Raw genomic sequence first — 15,531 nt, forward strand, 5'->3', positions numbered from 1 at the left:
ATAGAAAGGAAAGGGAAAATATAGAGGAGTTGGAGGGGGAAGATAGGAAGGGGTGGGGAAGAGAGAGAAGAGAGGACATCTAGTGGCAAAAAGAGGCAGCTGTAGGAGGGGGAAATTATTTTTATTTTTATCATTTTCTTTTTTCCTTCTCTTTCTCATCTTTTAAGAGAGAGAAGAAGTAATATTTAAGACTGCGAACTATAGAAGATTGGAGATAAATTTTAAGTGGGATTGGTGAATAAATGTTACAGTCTTTGAAATATGGCATCAAAAATCACAGTTGGTGGCTGGAACTATAACTACCACACAGACAAGAAGGGGGTCCACCCTAGAGATGGAACCTAAGGTAGATATAGCAGATACATTAATGGATCTGAAAAAAGACTTAAGAGAGAATACAGATAAATTGGAGAAAATGACTGGGAAAACAGAACAGAACACCAAAACTTTGGAGGGTTTAACAGTACAGATTAAAGAATTTACAACTAAAACATCAGATTTGGAAAAACCCTGCCTGGTGATTTTTAATTCATGAATGGTAGGTGAACTACCAAAAAAAGGCTTACAATTGATCATAAGAAATCCCGATGAGATTGCTTTCAAAAATGGAATAAATCTTGAAAGACTATTTTGAAATAAATTTGAACACCACAGTGGAGAGGAGAATAATCTGGGACGCAAGTAAAGCAGTCATGAGGGGGTTCCTGATACAACAGAATACGATAAAGAAAAGACTTTGGAATGGGAAAAAAGATAAGATTCTAGAGAAGATAAGAGATGGAGAGAAGAAATTGAGATCTAAACCAAAATCGAAGGAGATTTTGAGAGAAATCAAATTTCACCAAGCACAATATGCGAAATTGATAAATCAAGAAGTCGAGTGGAAAATTAAACAAATGAAACAAAGATCATTTGAATCAGCAAATAAGTGTGGGAAACTGCTAGCATGGCAGTTGAAAACGAGACAAAAATTGAACACTGTTACTAACTTAGAGATTGATGGGAGAGACATTCAGAAACCTGAAGAAATTAGAAAGTGTTTCCAGAGATATTTTAAAAAGCTTTATACACAAGGGCCGCAAGAAGAGACTGAGATAGACCAATTTTTGAAAAATAATGGATTATCAAAACTTGACCAGGAGAAGAGAGCAATCCTGAATCACAAAATAACACAACAAGAAATTGAGGGTGCTATTCAGAACATGCAACTAGGCAAATCTCCAGGTCCAGATGGGCTTACCTCCAAATATTATAAGATACTGAAAGACTTTTTGACACAACCACTAATGGAGGTATGCAACAAGATTTTGGAGGGGGAAAAGGCACCGGAATCGTGGAAAGAAGCTTTCATCACATTGATTCCTAAAGTGGAAACTGAAAAGACTCAACTTAAGAACTACCGTCCCATCTCACTCCTAAATGTGGATTACAAAATTTTTGCAGACATTTTGGCAAGTAGACTTAAAAAGGTACTAAATGAAGTAATTCATAAGGATCAGGCAGGCTTTCTCCCAGGAAGACATCTGTTTGATAACACTAGGAATATCATTGACATTTTGGAACTTTTGCAAATATCAACACAAGAGCAGTGTTAATTTTTATTGATGCGGAGAAGGCCTTTGACAACATTTCTTGGATGTTTATGAAGAAAAACTTGGAAGGGATGGGAGTGGGACGGGGGTTTGAAAATGGAATAGAGGCAATTTATTCAGAGCAAAAAGCTAAACTGATAGTTAACAATGTGGTGACAGAAGAGTTCAAAATTGAAAAAGGAACACGACAAGGTTGCCCCCTATCCCCTTTGCTATTTATTTCTGTCCTGGAGGTGCTTTTGAACATGATTAGGGAAGACCGGTTGGTACAAGGAGTACAGGTCGGAGAGAAACAATTCAAACTGAAAGCCTTTGCAGATGACCTGGTTTTGACATTACAGGAGCCAGAATCTAGTACAAAGAGAGTGTTAGAATTAATTTGTGAATTTGGTCGGGTGGCGGGGTTCAAACTGAACAAGCAAAAAACTAAGGTTCTGGAGAAAAATTTGACACCCTTGGAAATAGAGGGGTTTCAGAAAGAGACAGAATTAAATGTGGTTAAAAAGGTGAAATACCTAGGGGTTAATCTGTCTGCTAAAAATTTGAACTTATTTAAAGATAATTATGAAAAATGTTGGTCCGAAATTAAAAAAGATTTAGAGATTTGGTCAAAATTGAAACTTTCCTTGTTAGGTCGAATCGCAGCTATAAAAATGAATGTATTGCCGAAGATGTTATTTTTGTTTCAGACCCTACAGATCGTGGACAGAGTGGAATGTTTTGGGAAATGGCAGAAGGATATCTCTAGGTTTGTCTGGCAGGGCAAAAAGCCCCGAATAAAATTTAAAATACTAACTGATGCAAAAGAAAGAGGGGGGTTTGCCCTGCCAGACTTAAGGTTATATTATGAAGCTGCAGCCTTCTGCTGGATGAAAGATTGGTTACTTCTTGAGAACACTGATGTCCTAGATCTGGAAGGGTTTAATAATGCTTTTGGATGGCATGCATATTTGTGGTATGACAAGGTAAAGATTCATAAAATGTTCAAAAACCATATTGTCAGGAAAGCAATATTCAGGGTCTGGACAAAATATAAAGACTTACTAGAAAGCAAGACCCCGAGGTGGCTATCACCAGCGGAGGCCAAGGTCCGAAAGAGACCCAATATGGAGGCCGGCTGGCCGAAATATTGGGAAATAGTAGAAAAAATTGGAGATAACTGGAGGCTGCAGAGCTTTGAAAAATTAAAGAATAGGGTGCAAGATTGGTTTCTTTATGCCCAAGTTCAAGAACTCTTTAAGCTGGACAAAAAAGTAGGATTCCAGGTGGAAAAATCAAAACTAGAGACTGAACTGTTAGAACCTAAGACTAAGGTACTTTCGAGAATGTATAACTTGTTGCTTAAATGGATCACTCAGGATGAGACAGTTAAATCAGCCATGATAAAATGGGCTCAGGATATTGGCTATAACATTATGTTTGAAGACTGGGAAAAGTTATGGACCACTGGAATGAAATTCACGGCATGTAATGCCCTGAAGGAAAACATTATGAAAATGATATATAGGTGGTACATGACCCCAGTCAAACTTGCTAAGATATATCATCTGTCTGATAACAAATGTTGGAAATGTAAGGAGGCTGAAGGGACATTCTTTCACCTCTGGTGGACCTGTCCAAAAGTGAAGGCCTTCTGGGAAATGATATATAATGAGTTAAAAAAGGTATTTAGGTATACCTTTCCCAAGAAACCAGAGGCCTTCCTACTGGGCATTGTCGGCCAGAAGGTGTTAAAGAAGGATAGAACATTTTTTATGTATGCAACCACAGCAGCAAGAATACTTATTGCAAAACACTGGAAGACACAGGATCTACCTACACTGGAAGAGTGGCAGATGCAACTGATGGACTACATGGAACTGGCTGAAATGACTGGCAGAATCCGAGACTTGGGAGAAGAGGCGATGGAGGAGGACTGGAAAAAATTTAAGGACTATTTACAAAAATACTATAAGTTGTACGAATGTTAAAAACTGCACGATTTGGAAGTTTTAGCTTCAGCGATTAGATCTTTGAAACAGAAAATTAAGTCAAAAGTAAGAAAAGGATGAGATTTAAAGTATTACTAAAGGTGATTAAAGGTACAAGTAACGGACAAAGAGTATTTTAAATTTAAAACATTTGAAAGGTATAAATTAAGATGTGAAAAAAGGTAATAATTTGCTGACATTTTTATGGTAAAGAATGCATGGTATGGGAGATGTGAGGAAGTCCGATTGGTTATGTAAAAATATTTCTGAAAGTGGAATTTTCTTCTTTCTTTATTTGTTTATCTTATGCTTGTTATGTGAACTATATATTCTTATTTGTGCATTTGAAAATGTAATAAAAAATATTTTTTTAAAAACAAAAATGGAATAATTATAAATTTTTGACTGAAGCATTGAAAAATAATAAGATTCCATATAGATGGGAGTTCCTTGAGGGTGTCTCATTTACATATAAAGGGGAAAAGCAAAAATGCAAAAGTGTACAAGATATGGAGCAGTTTTGGAGAAAATATAAAAAACAACTTGGAGGAAAAAAGCCTGAAGCAGTAGGTGCAGAAGGGGAAACAGATCCGGCAGAAAAAGAAGAAGATAAACAACAGCACACTTAATTAGACCTTTTTATTTATAAAATATATAAATAAAAGAGAGAAAAGAATTTGAAATTTTTAACTTGGAATGTTAGCGGACTAAACAATAAATTGAAAGGGAGTAAAACAGAACATGTATTACAAAAAGAGAATTTGGACATAATATGCTTGCAAGAAACACATGTAGCAAGAAGACACAGAAGAGTCTTGATAAATAAATGATTGGGGATGGACTTTATGACATTAAGACAAAAAAAAGAGGGGTGGTAATTTATGCTAAAAATAAATATAACCTGAAACAGTTATTTAAAGATGATTATGGAAGGATGACAGCAATAGAAATAACCTTACAATAGAAACCTGTGATAATTGGGATGTATTCACCAAATTATTAAAAAATTGGAATTTTTTTAAGAACTGAAAGAAAAGTTGTATGAGTTAATGGATCAAAAGATAATATTAATGGGTGATTTAAATGGGGTAGTCTCCTTAGAAATTGACAGGACAATAAGAAAAATGGATTCAAAAGAAGGCAGACTACCTGTCACTTTCTTTAATATGGTAGAGAACTTAAAATTGACATTTGGCGATTTAGACACCCATTTGAAAGAGAATATACCCATTTTTCTGAACCAAATTAATCTGCAGGATGAATTGACTAGATATGGACATCAAATGAACTAATACTGAGAACAAAAAGAATAGAAATACAACCAAGGACACTTTCAGATCACAATCCAGTGTTACTGGAATTGAAATGAAAACTCCACATTTAGGTGAAGTTTAAATGAAGGACTTTTAGATAACCAACTAACTTTGCAAAAAGCAGAAAAAATCTTGAAATATAATTTTGAATTAAATTTTAATCAAGGGACAGAACTTAATATGGTCTGGGATACAAGCAAAGCAGTGATGAGAGGATTTTTGTATTCAACAGAGTGCATATCAAAAAAAGGTTAGAGAAGGTAAAAATAAAGAAATTTTGGAAGAACTGATTAGAAATGAAAAAGAACTGATTAAAAAACCTGGGAAAGATTCAATAAAACAAAATATAAAAATGTTACAGACATAATTCTCAATGTTAGTGAACCAAGAAATTGAATGGAAGATTAAAATGCTAAGGCAGAAAAAAGAGAATTTGCAAATAAACCAGGAAAACTACTTGCTTGGCAATTAAAAAGAATGTAATAAACAAATTGAAAGTAGAAGGTAAAATAATAGATAACCTGAAGGATATCAGAAGACAATTTGTAAAATATTACACAAAGCTATATTGAGCCAGTAAAGAAAACAAAGATACAATTGAAGAATACTTAAAGTAGAGTAATTTACCAAAAATCCTGAAGGAGAAAATTAATTATTTGAATGCACCAATAACGATACAGGAGGTGCAACAAGGAATTAATCATTCAAAATTAGGTAAATCACCAGGGTCATATTTATCAGCTAAATATTATAAAAAACTATAAGACTTTCTGATACAATCGCTGAAGCATGTAATGAATAAATGTTGAACACGGAAAAATCCAGATTTATGGAAAGAGGCATATATAACATTACTTCTGAAACAAGACATGGACCTGCTCTCAGTAAATACTATAGGTCGATTTCTCTGCTCAACGATTATAAATTATTCGCCAATATTATGGTGAACCGTTCGAAACTGATGTTAAAAGAGTTAATTCATCAGGATCAAGCTGGCTTTCTTCCTGGCTGAACAGATAAAGGATAATATAAGGAATATAATTGACATAATAGAATATCTGGAAGTCAGGAATGAAAAACAAGCAGCTCTGATGTTTGTGGATGCAGAGAAGGCCTTTGATAATGTGTCTTGGATCTTTATGAAAAAAATCTATGGAGATGATGAATTTTGGAGAATCATTTCTAAGAGGAATTGGTGCAATTTAAACACATCAGCAGGCAATGCTGACAGTGAATAATGTAATATCAGAAAAGTGTAAAATTAAAAAAGGGACAAGACAGGGTTGCCCCTATCACCGTTATTGTTTATTTTAGTATTAAAGACCCTGGTGAGGAACATAAGATCTGATGAAGAAATAAAAGGTATAACAGTTGGGTGCAAACCAAGGCGACCTTGTAACAACAGTAGAAGACCTGTTGGCGAGCATACCAAAGATATTAGACAAATTATCTGAGTTCAGACAGGTAATAGAATTCAAGCTAAATAAAAATAAAATGAAAGTATTAGTGAAAAATATGAATGCATAAAAATATGAAAGTATTAGTGAAAAAATAAAAATGAGCTACAACTAGCAAGACTAGTTAATTGAAAAAAGGTGAAGTATCTGGGGGTATGGCTAACAGCTAAGAATATAAATATTTTTAAGGAAAACTATGTAACAACATGGAAAGAGATGAAGAAAAATATGGATGTCTGGGGAAGGATGAATTTATTGCTTTGGGGAAGAATTTCAGTCATGAAAATGAATGTATTGCCAAGAATGTTATTCTTATTTCAAACAATACCCAGGGTATGCAGAGAGGGACACTTCAAACAATGGCAAAAATATATTTTCGAATTTATCTGGCAGGGGAAGAAACCAATATTAAATATTAAATATAAACTATTAACAGATACCAAAGAAAGAGGTGGCTTCTCTCTGCCAGATTTGAAATTATATTATGAGGCATCATGTCTCTGCTGGCTTCGGGAGTGTATAACTTTAAAAAACACAGATATCTTAGACCTTGAGGGTCATGATAATAGGGTCTATTATCATGACCCTCAAGGTCAAAGATATCTGTTGGCATGCATATCTATGGTATGAGAAGATGAAAGTGCATAAAAAGTTTTTGAATCACTTGGTAAGAAAAACAATTTATGGAGTATGGGAAAAATATAAAAACCTGTTAGAGCAGAAGACACCATGGTGGCTCTCCGCAGTGGAAGCGATATCCCTGAAAAAGACTAATGCAAAAAGTAAATGGGCAACCTATAAAGAGTTGCTTATGGAAGTAGAACAACAATTGAAATTGAAATGTTTTGAGGATATAAGACAGTAACAGGTTATTTGCAATGCCATCAATTAAATGATGTGTTTAAAACAGATAAGAAAAATGGATTTAGTAAAGAAATTTCAAGGTTTGAAAAAGATTTAATGGAAAACAATGTGAAGTTACTTTCTAAAACGTATAAACTGTTGCTAGAGCGGCATACCAAAGATGAAAAAGTTAAATTGGTAATGATACAATGGGCACAAGATATTGGGCACAATATCCAATTTTCATCTTGGGTAAAGTTATGGAGCGAGGATTTAAAATTTACAGCGTGCTGTGCATTGAAGGAGAACTATATGAAAATGATGTATCGGTGGTATCTAGCACCTTTATCATTAGCAGAGATGTACAGAACTGCTTCAAATGTTTGTTGGAAATGCGAGATAGAAGGCACGTTCTACCACATGTGGTGGACATGCAAGATAACAAGAGCATTCTGGGAAATGATTTACAATGAGTTGAAAAAAAATGTTTAAAATAACGTTTGTGAAAGAGAGGCCTTTTTGCTAAGTATTTTAGGTACAGAGATTCCGAAGGAGCAGAAATGACTATTTATGTACGCAACGACAGCAGCACAGATACTACTGGCCCAGAGATGGAAAGAAGACAAAGTTCTGACCAGAGACGAATGGCTGATGAAGATGATGGACTATGCGGAAATGGTGAAATTGACTGGGAAAATCAGAAACCAGGAAGAGGAGAAATTTAAGAAGGAATGGAAAAAAATTATAATGTATTTAAGAGAACACTGTAAACAACTAAAAACTCTGGCAGGATTTGAGTAATACTTGTAATGTATGAAAAACTATGGATTATTTTTCTTTAAAAAATAGAGAAAATAAGGCAAGCAGTTGGAAAAAAAGATTGATAATGGTAACCATGGAAGAGGGGAGGGGAGTCGAAGGATTCAGGGAATCCTAAATGATGATGTGGATGCTTTGTTTGAATTTAATTTTGTTATGTAAAACTCAATAATTTTTTTTTTTTTAAAAAAGAGAGACCAAGCTAACTTCAGGTAACTGGTCCCAAACAATTCAGGGCTTTAAACATCAAAAGCAGCACTTAACGTTGTACTGCAGATGGAAAAGTCCCCGGGAGCTTTTTGAGTAAAGAGCCTGCACCCAATTTATCTCAAAAAAGAGGTACAGGTGGTTTCCCCACTTTCATGGTCTATTGCATCCATTAACACTTTGCACAAGATGTATTATGTATTACTCTTGGAGCAACTGCTCATGTAATTTTGGGCTCAGAATTGTTTTGTTGTTGTACCTTTCACACCTGGAAGACCGTGCATTCCATCCACCCCCGGGAGACCAGGCTCACCAGCCTTGCCTTTAGTTCCAATGAAACCAGGTTCACCTCTGTCACCTGCCAGACCTTTCATGCCTACAGGACCAGGTTTCCCTGGGTCTCCTGCATCTCCTCTGGCACCCGGTGAGCCTATAAATATATGTCGAAAAGAAACAGAGGAATATAATGGATATAATGCAGCCACTGGAAAGCAGTCATTGTGCAGCTTGTATTGATATGAAAACACATCAAATAAAGAACAAAACCAGTAAATTATTGATGGAATATTTTCCAAATTCTAGACATGCCCCCCCTTGCCCTCCTCCCACCTTGAACAGCTGTGAGTCCTCCACTCACTATGTCCTGAGTGGTTCAGAGGCAAAGCCTATTTCTCTCTTGACAACATGGCAGTCAAGGAAGAAAGCGAACTGGGAAACAGGGGAAGAGAAGGTGTGGCTCCCGATACCTTTGGTCCTGCCTGTTGCCTACTTTGGCCCCTCCCACCACTGGTGTGCAGTCCTAAAAAGTTACTATTAAGTGAATGCTGCTCTTGAGATAAAGTTTCCCAAGCGCTATTTTAGACCTCAAAAACTTCACATATGGTTAAATTTTATAGAGCAAATTTGTGAACTAGGGAAATTCACTGCCTTTTCTTTCCAGTTGATGGTGAAAAAATGACATAGTCCTTTCATCTATGTATTACTTATGTAAGACAGACTCAGATGCAGAATAAATTATGTTAGACCTAAGTATGCTTTTCTAAGCTTTTATACACCTGTGGTTTGTTGTCTGTGGTCAATCAGAAGCTGTGCTTTGGAAGTCAAACGTTTCAGAAGTTGAACAGACTTCCAGAACAGATTCTGTCCGATTTCCAAGGTACGACTGTATATGCTGTACAGTTTATTTTGTATATGAATGAAAATTACTGTTTGGCAATATACTGTAGCAAAGAACTATCTGTATATCTGAAACACACACACACACACACACACACACACACACACACACACGGATACTACTTTTGTTTCTAAGACAATGCAGTCATGCATTACAGCAGCCACTGGCTTAGAAGAGGCACCTTATTTTTTCACACACTGAAGTGAATGTCCCTTAAGATCTGCAGTTCTTATAAATACACACATATGTATGTATATATGTATGTGTGTGTGTATAATATGTGTGTGTGTGTAATTTAATTGGTGGTAACTCATTAGTAAGCCTAAAGTTTGTAAACCACCAATCCAATAAATATGGCATCCTGAGTAATAATGCTCATGTGCAGTCTACCACATGGTTCAGACTGGGCTGAATTACAGTGTAGTCAGCATACAAACATCCCATCTAGCTAGATGGACAACTGACAAGAAACAACATTTTGCAAGGATCTCTGCATTTTGGCAAGGATCTCTGCATTTGAATCATGTAAGAAGCTGGTATAATGCAGACGTTAAAAGTGTGCACCGCACACTAAAGTCAACAGCCAATCTTCCATGGCTTAAATCTTAAAAGGACTATGATTGTACCATGTTGGCAGTATTAGCAGGGAAAAGCTACTCCATGTCAATGCTTGAAATAATAAGCTCCTATGAAAGTTTAATGGAATGACATTGCACCCCCAAAGGTCCCACACCAGTAGTTTGAGATCACCTTTCCCCAGGAAAGTGCTAAAGATGCCCAGGCAAAGTACAAGGAAAATCACATTTGGGAAGCACGCGGGACGATCCTCACCTACAAACCCTGGTGAGCCAGCTCTGCCCGTGATCCCTTGCTGGCCTGGCAGTCCAGGGAATCCAAATGGTCCTTGTGGTCCTGGCAAACCAGTCAAGCCAGCAGGGCCAGGAGACCCAGGATGCCCTTTAGCTCCAGGCTGACCTGGAATGCCATCACTTCCTAAAAATAATAACAAGTGTCATTAATTGTTATGCGTTGGATATCGAGTGCATATAGATACAGAGTTGGATCAGGATTTAATTAATTAAACTCAGTCCCCATTTAAATCAATGAGATTTCAAGGTTATGACTACTGTCAGGGAAGAGTTAGAAGTTTCCAGTTTCTCAGAGGGAGAAAGCATTCCCCAAGGGGGGGAGGAGAGCAGTGAGTCTAATAGAAGGGAGCAAGAGGAACAAGAGGGAGGGACCGGCTGTTCCCAGGAAAGGCCAGGCTTCAGTTCTAGCTCAGATTGGGAGGAGGGGAGAGACAAGCCAGCTCTAGCCAGGAGGGTAGGAAAAAGAGCGGGAAAGCGAAGGGAAAGGCGCCTTCGCCATTTGGAGAGTGGCTGGTCAGGGAGAAGCAGAGCTCAGAAGGTAGCTGAAAGAAGTGACTCTGAGGAAGAAGAGTTAAGAACCGTTTATAAGATTGTTTTGTTAATACGCAATAAAAAGTTTTATAAAAGAACAAGAAGCGTTTCTGTGGTGATCTGAAGAGGACAACGACCAGTCCTGACAGAATACCTTCTGCTCTGCGCTGCTTCACTATATGTAAAGAAGGAGAAGCCAAAATGGAGGGAGCTGTGGTGCCAGTTGGGCAAGGAGAAACCCCAGGGCTCCAGCTAACATTACAGGACTTATAGCAACAGAACTTACAGTTGAAAAGTCAAGCCAACCATACTATCGGCAGCATTGGGAGAACATAAAACCATGTTGCAAGCGACGCAGGGAAACAGAGTGAGTAAAACATTTACTGTACGTCGGCGTAGCTTCAAGGGAGAAAGCTCTGAATACATGGCTTTCAAGACAGAAATTTCTTACATAATTGAGATAAAGGATAAAGAATTTCAATCTGAGCAAGAGAAGGTTGCTTATGTGATTAATTTCTTGGAAGGGAGGGCTAAGGACTGTGTTATACCCCTCATATCTCGGAGGGATGCCGCCCTAGGAAATCTACACATTTTTCTGCAGTATCTAGACACTGTGGGAGTTTACTGGTCCAACTTTAGTTTGCTGGTGCAGAAATTAAAATGGGATCTGAATTCCCCAACAGTTGCAGCCCTTTTTAGGGAAGGACTGAATAATGAGATTTTAGACCAATTGGCCCAAATGCCAGAACCTAGTTCCTTGGACTCTCTGGTCCGAACGTGCCTGCAATTGAGCCTACGCATGGAACGGAGGGCTAGTGAAAAGAAGGAACAATGGAGACCGCGATGGCGGGAAAACAATATTATCGAAAGTACAGAGAGCAGAGCGGGCAACGTGACAGGACGAGAGCGGCCAGAGCCCATGGAATTAGGGGCAGCCAGACCCCTCCCAGTTACTACCTCTTCCATGGTAAGAGGAAATGCAGGGAGAGGAAGAGACACGAGGCATTGCTTTGTCTGTGGAAAACCAGGGCATCTAGCACGACAATGTCGCAATCGTAAAGGATGGGAGTCTCTATCTGGAGCAGACATGGGAGAAGACAACTGCCCGAAGGAACTGCATCAGGGAAAGCGAGAAAGCGAAGGGAAGGGCGCCTTCGCCATTTTGAGAGTGGCTGGTCACGGAGAAGCAGAGCTCAGAAGGTATCTGAAAGAAGTGACTCTGAGGAAGAATAGTTAAGAACCGTTTATAAGATTGTTTTGTTAATACACAATAAAAAGTTATAAAAGAACAAGAAGTGTTTGTGTGGTGATCTGAAGAGGACAACGACCAGTCCTGACAACTACCTTGTCAACAAATTTAGCTTAGCTCCAACTCACAGTCCAGAAAATAATTATAATAATAAACATTTATTCTGAAGCCTATGAATATGAAAAGCTGCCTTCTGAATAGGTCCTACACGCTCATAAGGAAAAGCAGCTTTCTGGTTTGCAGTCTATACAGAATGGGACTTACTGAGTTCTGCTTTCTTAACAATCAGTAATTTTCATTTCCTCTACTGGTATTATGTGCAACATCTTAGGTGAAAAATCTGGGAATACTGATGAAGGCAATGGACCAGGATGCTCATTTTCAGCAAAACTGCAGGACTGCTGCTGGCTGCAATGCAGAGAACCTACTTACGGTAAGTATATGTTGCTTGGGAGCAAACACGTTGGTTTCACTATTTCTCCAGCTGCAGCTCTCTGTGCAAAATCACAAACTGATTTTGAAATTCCCTGCAGTTTTCAAAGCAACATGCCAGGGTGCAGAGGGCTGTTTGAAACTAGGCTACAGAACCTTTGCTGCATGCAGAACTCATTGCAGAACTCTGCATCACCACAACTGCTATCACCAAATTTCCTGAGTCTCTCTTCTTTAAAATTCTCCATTGGCAAAAGCAAGAGCATTACCTCTCAGTCCTGGCAAGCCGTGATCTCCTGGGGGGCCTTTCAGTCCTGGGATTCCCGGCGGCCCAGCATCCCCTTGGGGGCCTGTGGATGCTCCAAGTCTGTCACCTGCAACTCCTTTCACTCCTGGAGGGCCTGGCCAACCTGGCAATCCTGGACTCCCAGGAAAGCCCTGCTCCCCAGGCAAACCTGGTGCACCTCTGTTTCCTCTGGGCCCAGGAAATCCTAAATAGAAAAAAAAATATGATTCTAGGAAAAGTAATTTATTTGCCAGAATAAACTTGTTAAAGTTGATTAATGGAAAACAATATAACCAGGATGATGCAAATCCCTCCTTAGCCAAATAAGCACCTTTATGTCCCACTGACTTCAGTGGAAAGCTGAACAAGTGCTGATTAAAAGCATTCACACCCTGTTGTCTTAAAACTACAATAATAATGTAATTTAGAAGATAATCCACAAATGGTCCTTGGGCAGAATAGTGTTACTAAGGTATTTAGCAGCAGTGGACTTTGTTCTTTCTGTTTTGATTTGTCCCTCAAGTGACCCACGTGAGTACATATGTGCTCCAACATCTCCAGACTGTGGGCAGTACTTATTCAAGGTTTTCCTTCAAAAAGGAAGGAAAGAAAGATAGATAGATAGATAGAGAGAGAGAGAGAGAGAGAGAGAGAGAGGATGAATGAGACATCTTTGTGGGATAAGCTGCATGATGCCTTTTGCAATGTCAGAAACTCCATGTCATTACTCATGTCAACACTCATGTCATTAATCGATTGGTGGAGATACAAACACATTTGAGAGGCACAGCTCAGTTAGTACTTGTTTAATGAGGTACTAATTTACAGATGAAAAACCTAGAAATGGTTAAAGCATTTGTTTGGTTGACAGCCCCAATTATCATCTTTGTGGAGAATCCTTGTGTGAACAGGGACTGCTTTTTGCCAGGGTCTTGGCCTCAGAGCCATGCAATATTTTCACATGTTGACATTGCATCTAAAATCACCCTCAGTTGTACAAGCAATTACATTGTTCTATACTGTATATTTTGCAATTCCATTTGTGTGCATGACCAACTTGATTTTTATTGGAGAAGCAAATTACAAATGCGATATATAAACATGGATACATAAATTGAACACTTCAGTTGTCTATGGTACAAGTGTGTTTTGGGTTTTAACCATACCTGGTGGGCCGGCTAAGCCCTCACGACCTTGATCTCCCGGAGAGCCTTTCAGCCCTTTGGATCCATGCAGACCGAGTTCACCTGCAATCCCTCTTGTACCTTTCGCACCTACATTATTGAAGATATTATGCTAATGAAATGCAATAAATGAAAATATGTACATGTTAAAGGGGAAAATACAAAATAATAATAGAAATATTGGTAATAAATTTATAGCTAGCCTTAGGTAAGTTATATCTTTTAGGGCATTTCCAGATTATGAGAGAACCATTCCTAGTGGTGGAATATCTTATTTTTATTTCTATGTAATGTAGATTTGCTGCATGCTATTTCTAATGTACGGGTATATATTAAGTGCAACTGAAGGAGGGCTGTAGTGTTACAATTTGCAAAATATGGGTAATGGGAATACCCAGCCTTTGGACACACGTAAAATTATTTTTCACATAATTTAAATGCTGGGGAATTGTAAGAGCGATTTTGTTGCAGAAGTTGTCTACAGGAAAGTTGAAAGAACAGTTAAAACAATAAAACCAGATCTTCAGCTCAGGGAAATGCATCTTCAGGAGCTAGAAGAAATCCAATACTGACAGCCCCCGCTCCTATTTCAGCAGGGAGGACAACCCAGAGCGCTGCTGCCACCAGTGAGAAAGCCTGCCTCTACATCACCACAAGCCAACCATCATCAAGCCAAACTAGCCAGGTTCCTTGAGCTGCCTGTGGTGCCCTGGAAGCGAAGGGGAAGGTGGCTTTCCAGTTCATGCCTAGTGAAGAAAGCATCCTCCACGACCGAGACAAGGAACTGAGGCTGTTGCCTTTGGACAGACATTTTACCAAAGTAAAAACAAATACTTGCAGGGGGGGGGGGGAATCCTCTGAACTGTTGAAATTTTGGATTGGAATATTTAGCCTTTTGCATTCCTCTTAGGATTACATGTAAAGCAGTATTATTCATAAAGGGCATGTGAGGAGATCCATGACTTGCAGCATGGAAGGCAGGTTGTAAGTATTTGGGTAACAATTGTAGGATTGTTAAATAAACAAGCAAGCAAGCAAACAAATCTTATTAGTTGCAGATGATTCAGATAAACGTTTTGATAGCAAGTAGGAAGATTGAATTTGATATGCTGTTGTACTTTTACATTACTTTCAAAGTTGTATTTGCAGACTGATCTGCAAGCTACACCTAAATCTTTTGACTGAAGCAAAAATTATAGTTCCACATTCCTGGAAGTTGCTCTGTCTGCAAACTCTCCAAGAAAATGTGAAATAGCACAGATATAAATAACATTGTCAACTATAGATATGGGCAAATAAGATCTAATACAGTGGTGCCTCGCAAGACGAAAAGAATCCGTTCCGTGAGTCTCTTCGTCTTGCGGTTTTTTCGTCTTGCGAAGCAAGCCCATTAGCGGCTTAGGGGATTAGCGCTATTAGCGGCTTAGCGGATCAGCTGATAAGCGGCTTAGCGGATCAGCTGCTAAGCGGCTTAGCGATCAGCTGTTAAGTGGCTTAGCGGAACAGCTGTTAAGCGGCTTAGCGGATCAGCTGATAAGCGGCTTAGCGGCTTAGCTGTTAAGCGGCTTAGCGGATCAGCTGATAAGCGGCTTAGCGGCTTGG

At 38.5% G+C, this 15,531-nt stretch overlaps 1 protein-coding gene across 1 annotated transcript in view; it reads right to left on the bottom strand.

Moving 5' to 3' along the window:
* LOC114593454 (uncharacterized) overlaps positions 1 to 7,078 on the bottom strand; it is a 51,541-nt gene extending 44,463 nt beyond the window's left edge. The window contains exon 1 of the mRNA XM_077926632.1: positions 7,042 to 7,078. Coding sequence (XP_077782758.1) covers positions 7,042 to 7,063 — 22 coding nt within the window. The 5' untranslated portion in view covers positions 7,064 to 7,078. The remainder of the gene's footprint in view (positions 1 to 7,041) is intronic.
* Between the last annotated feature and the right edge of the window lie 8,453 nt (positions 7,079 to 15,531).

Source organism: Podarcis muralis, chromosome 3 (assembly GCF_964188315.1).
Source record: "Podarcis muralis chromosome 3, rPodMur119.hap1.1, whole genome shotgun sequence".
Classification (NCBI taxonomy): domain Eukaryota; kingdom Metazoa; phylum Chordata; class Lepidosauria; order Squamata; family Lacertidae; genus Podarcis; species Podarcis muralis.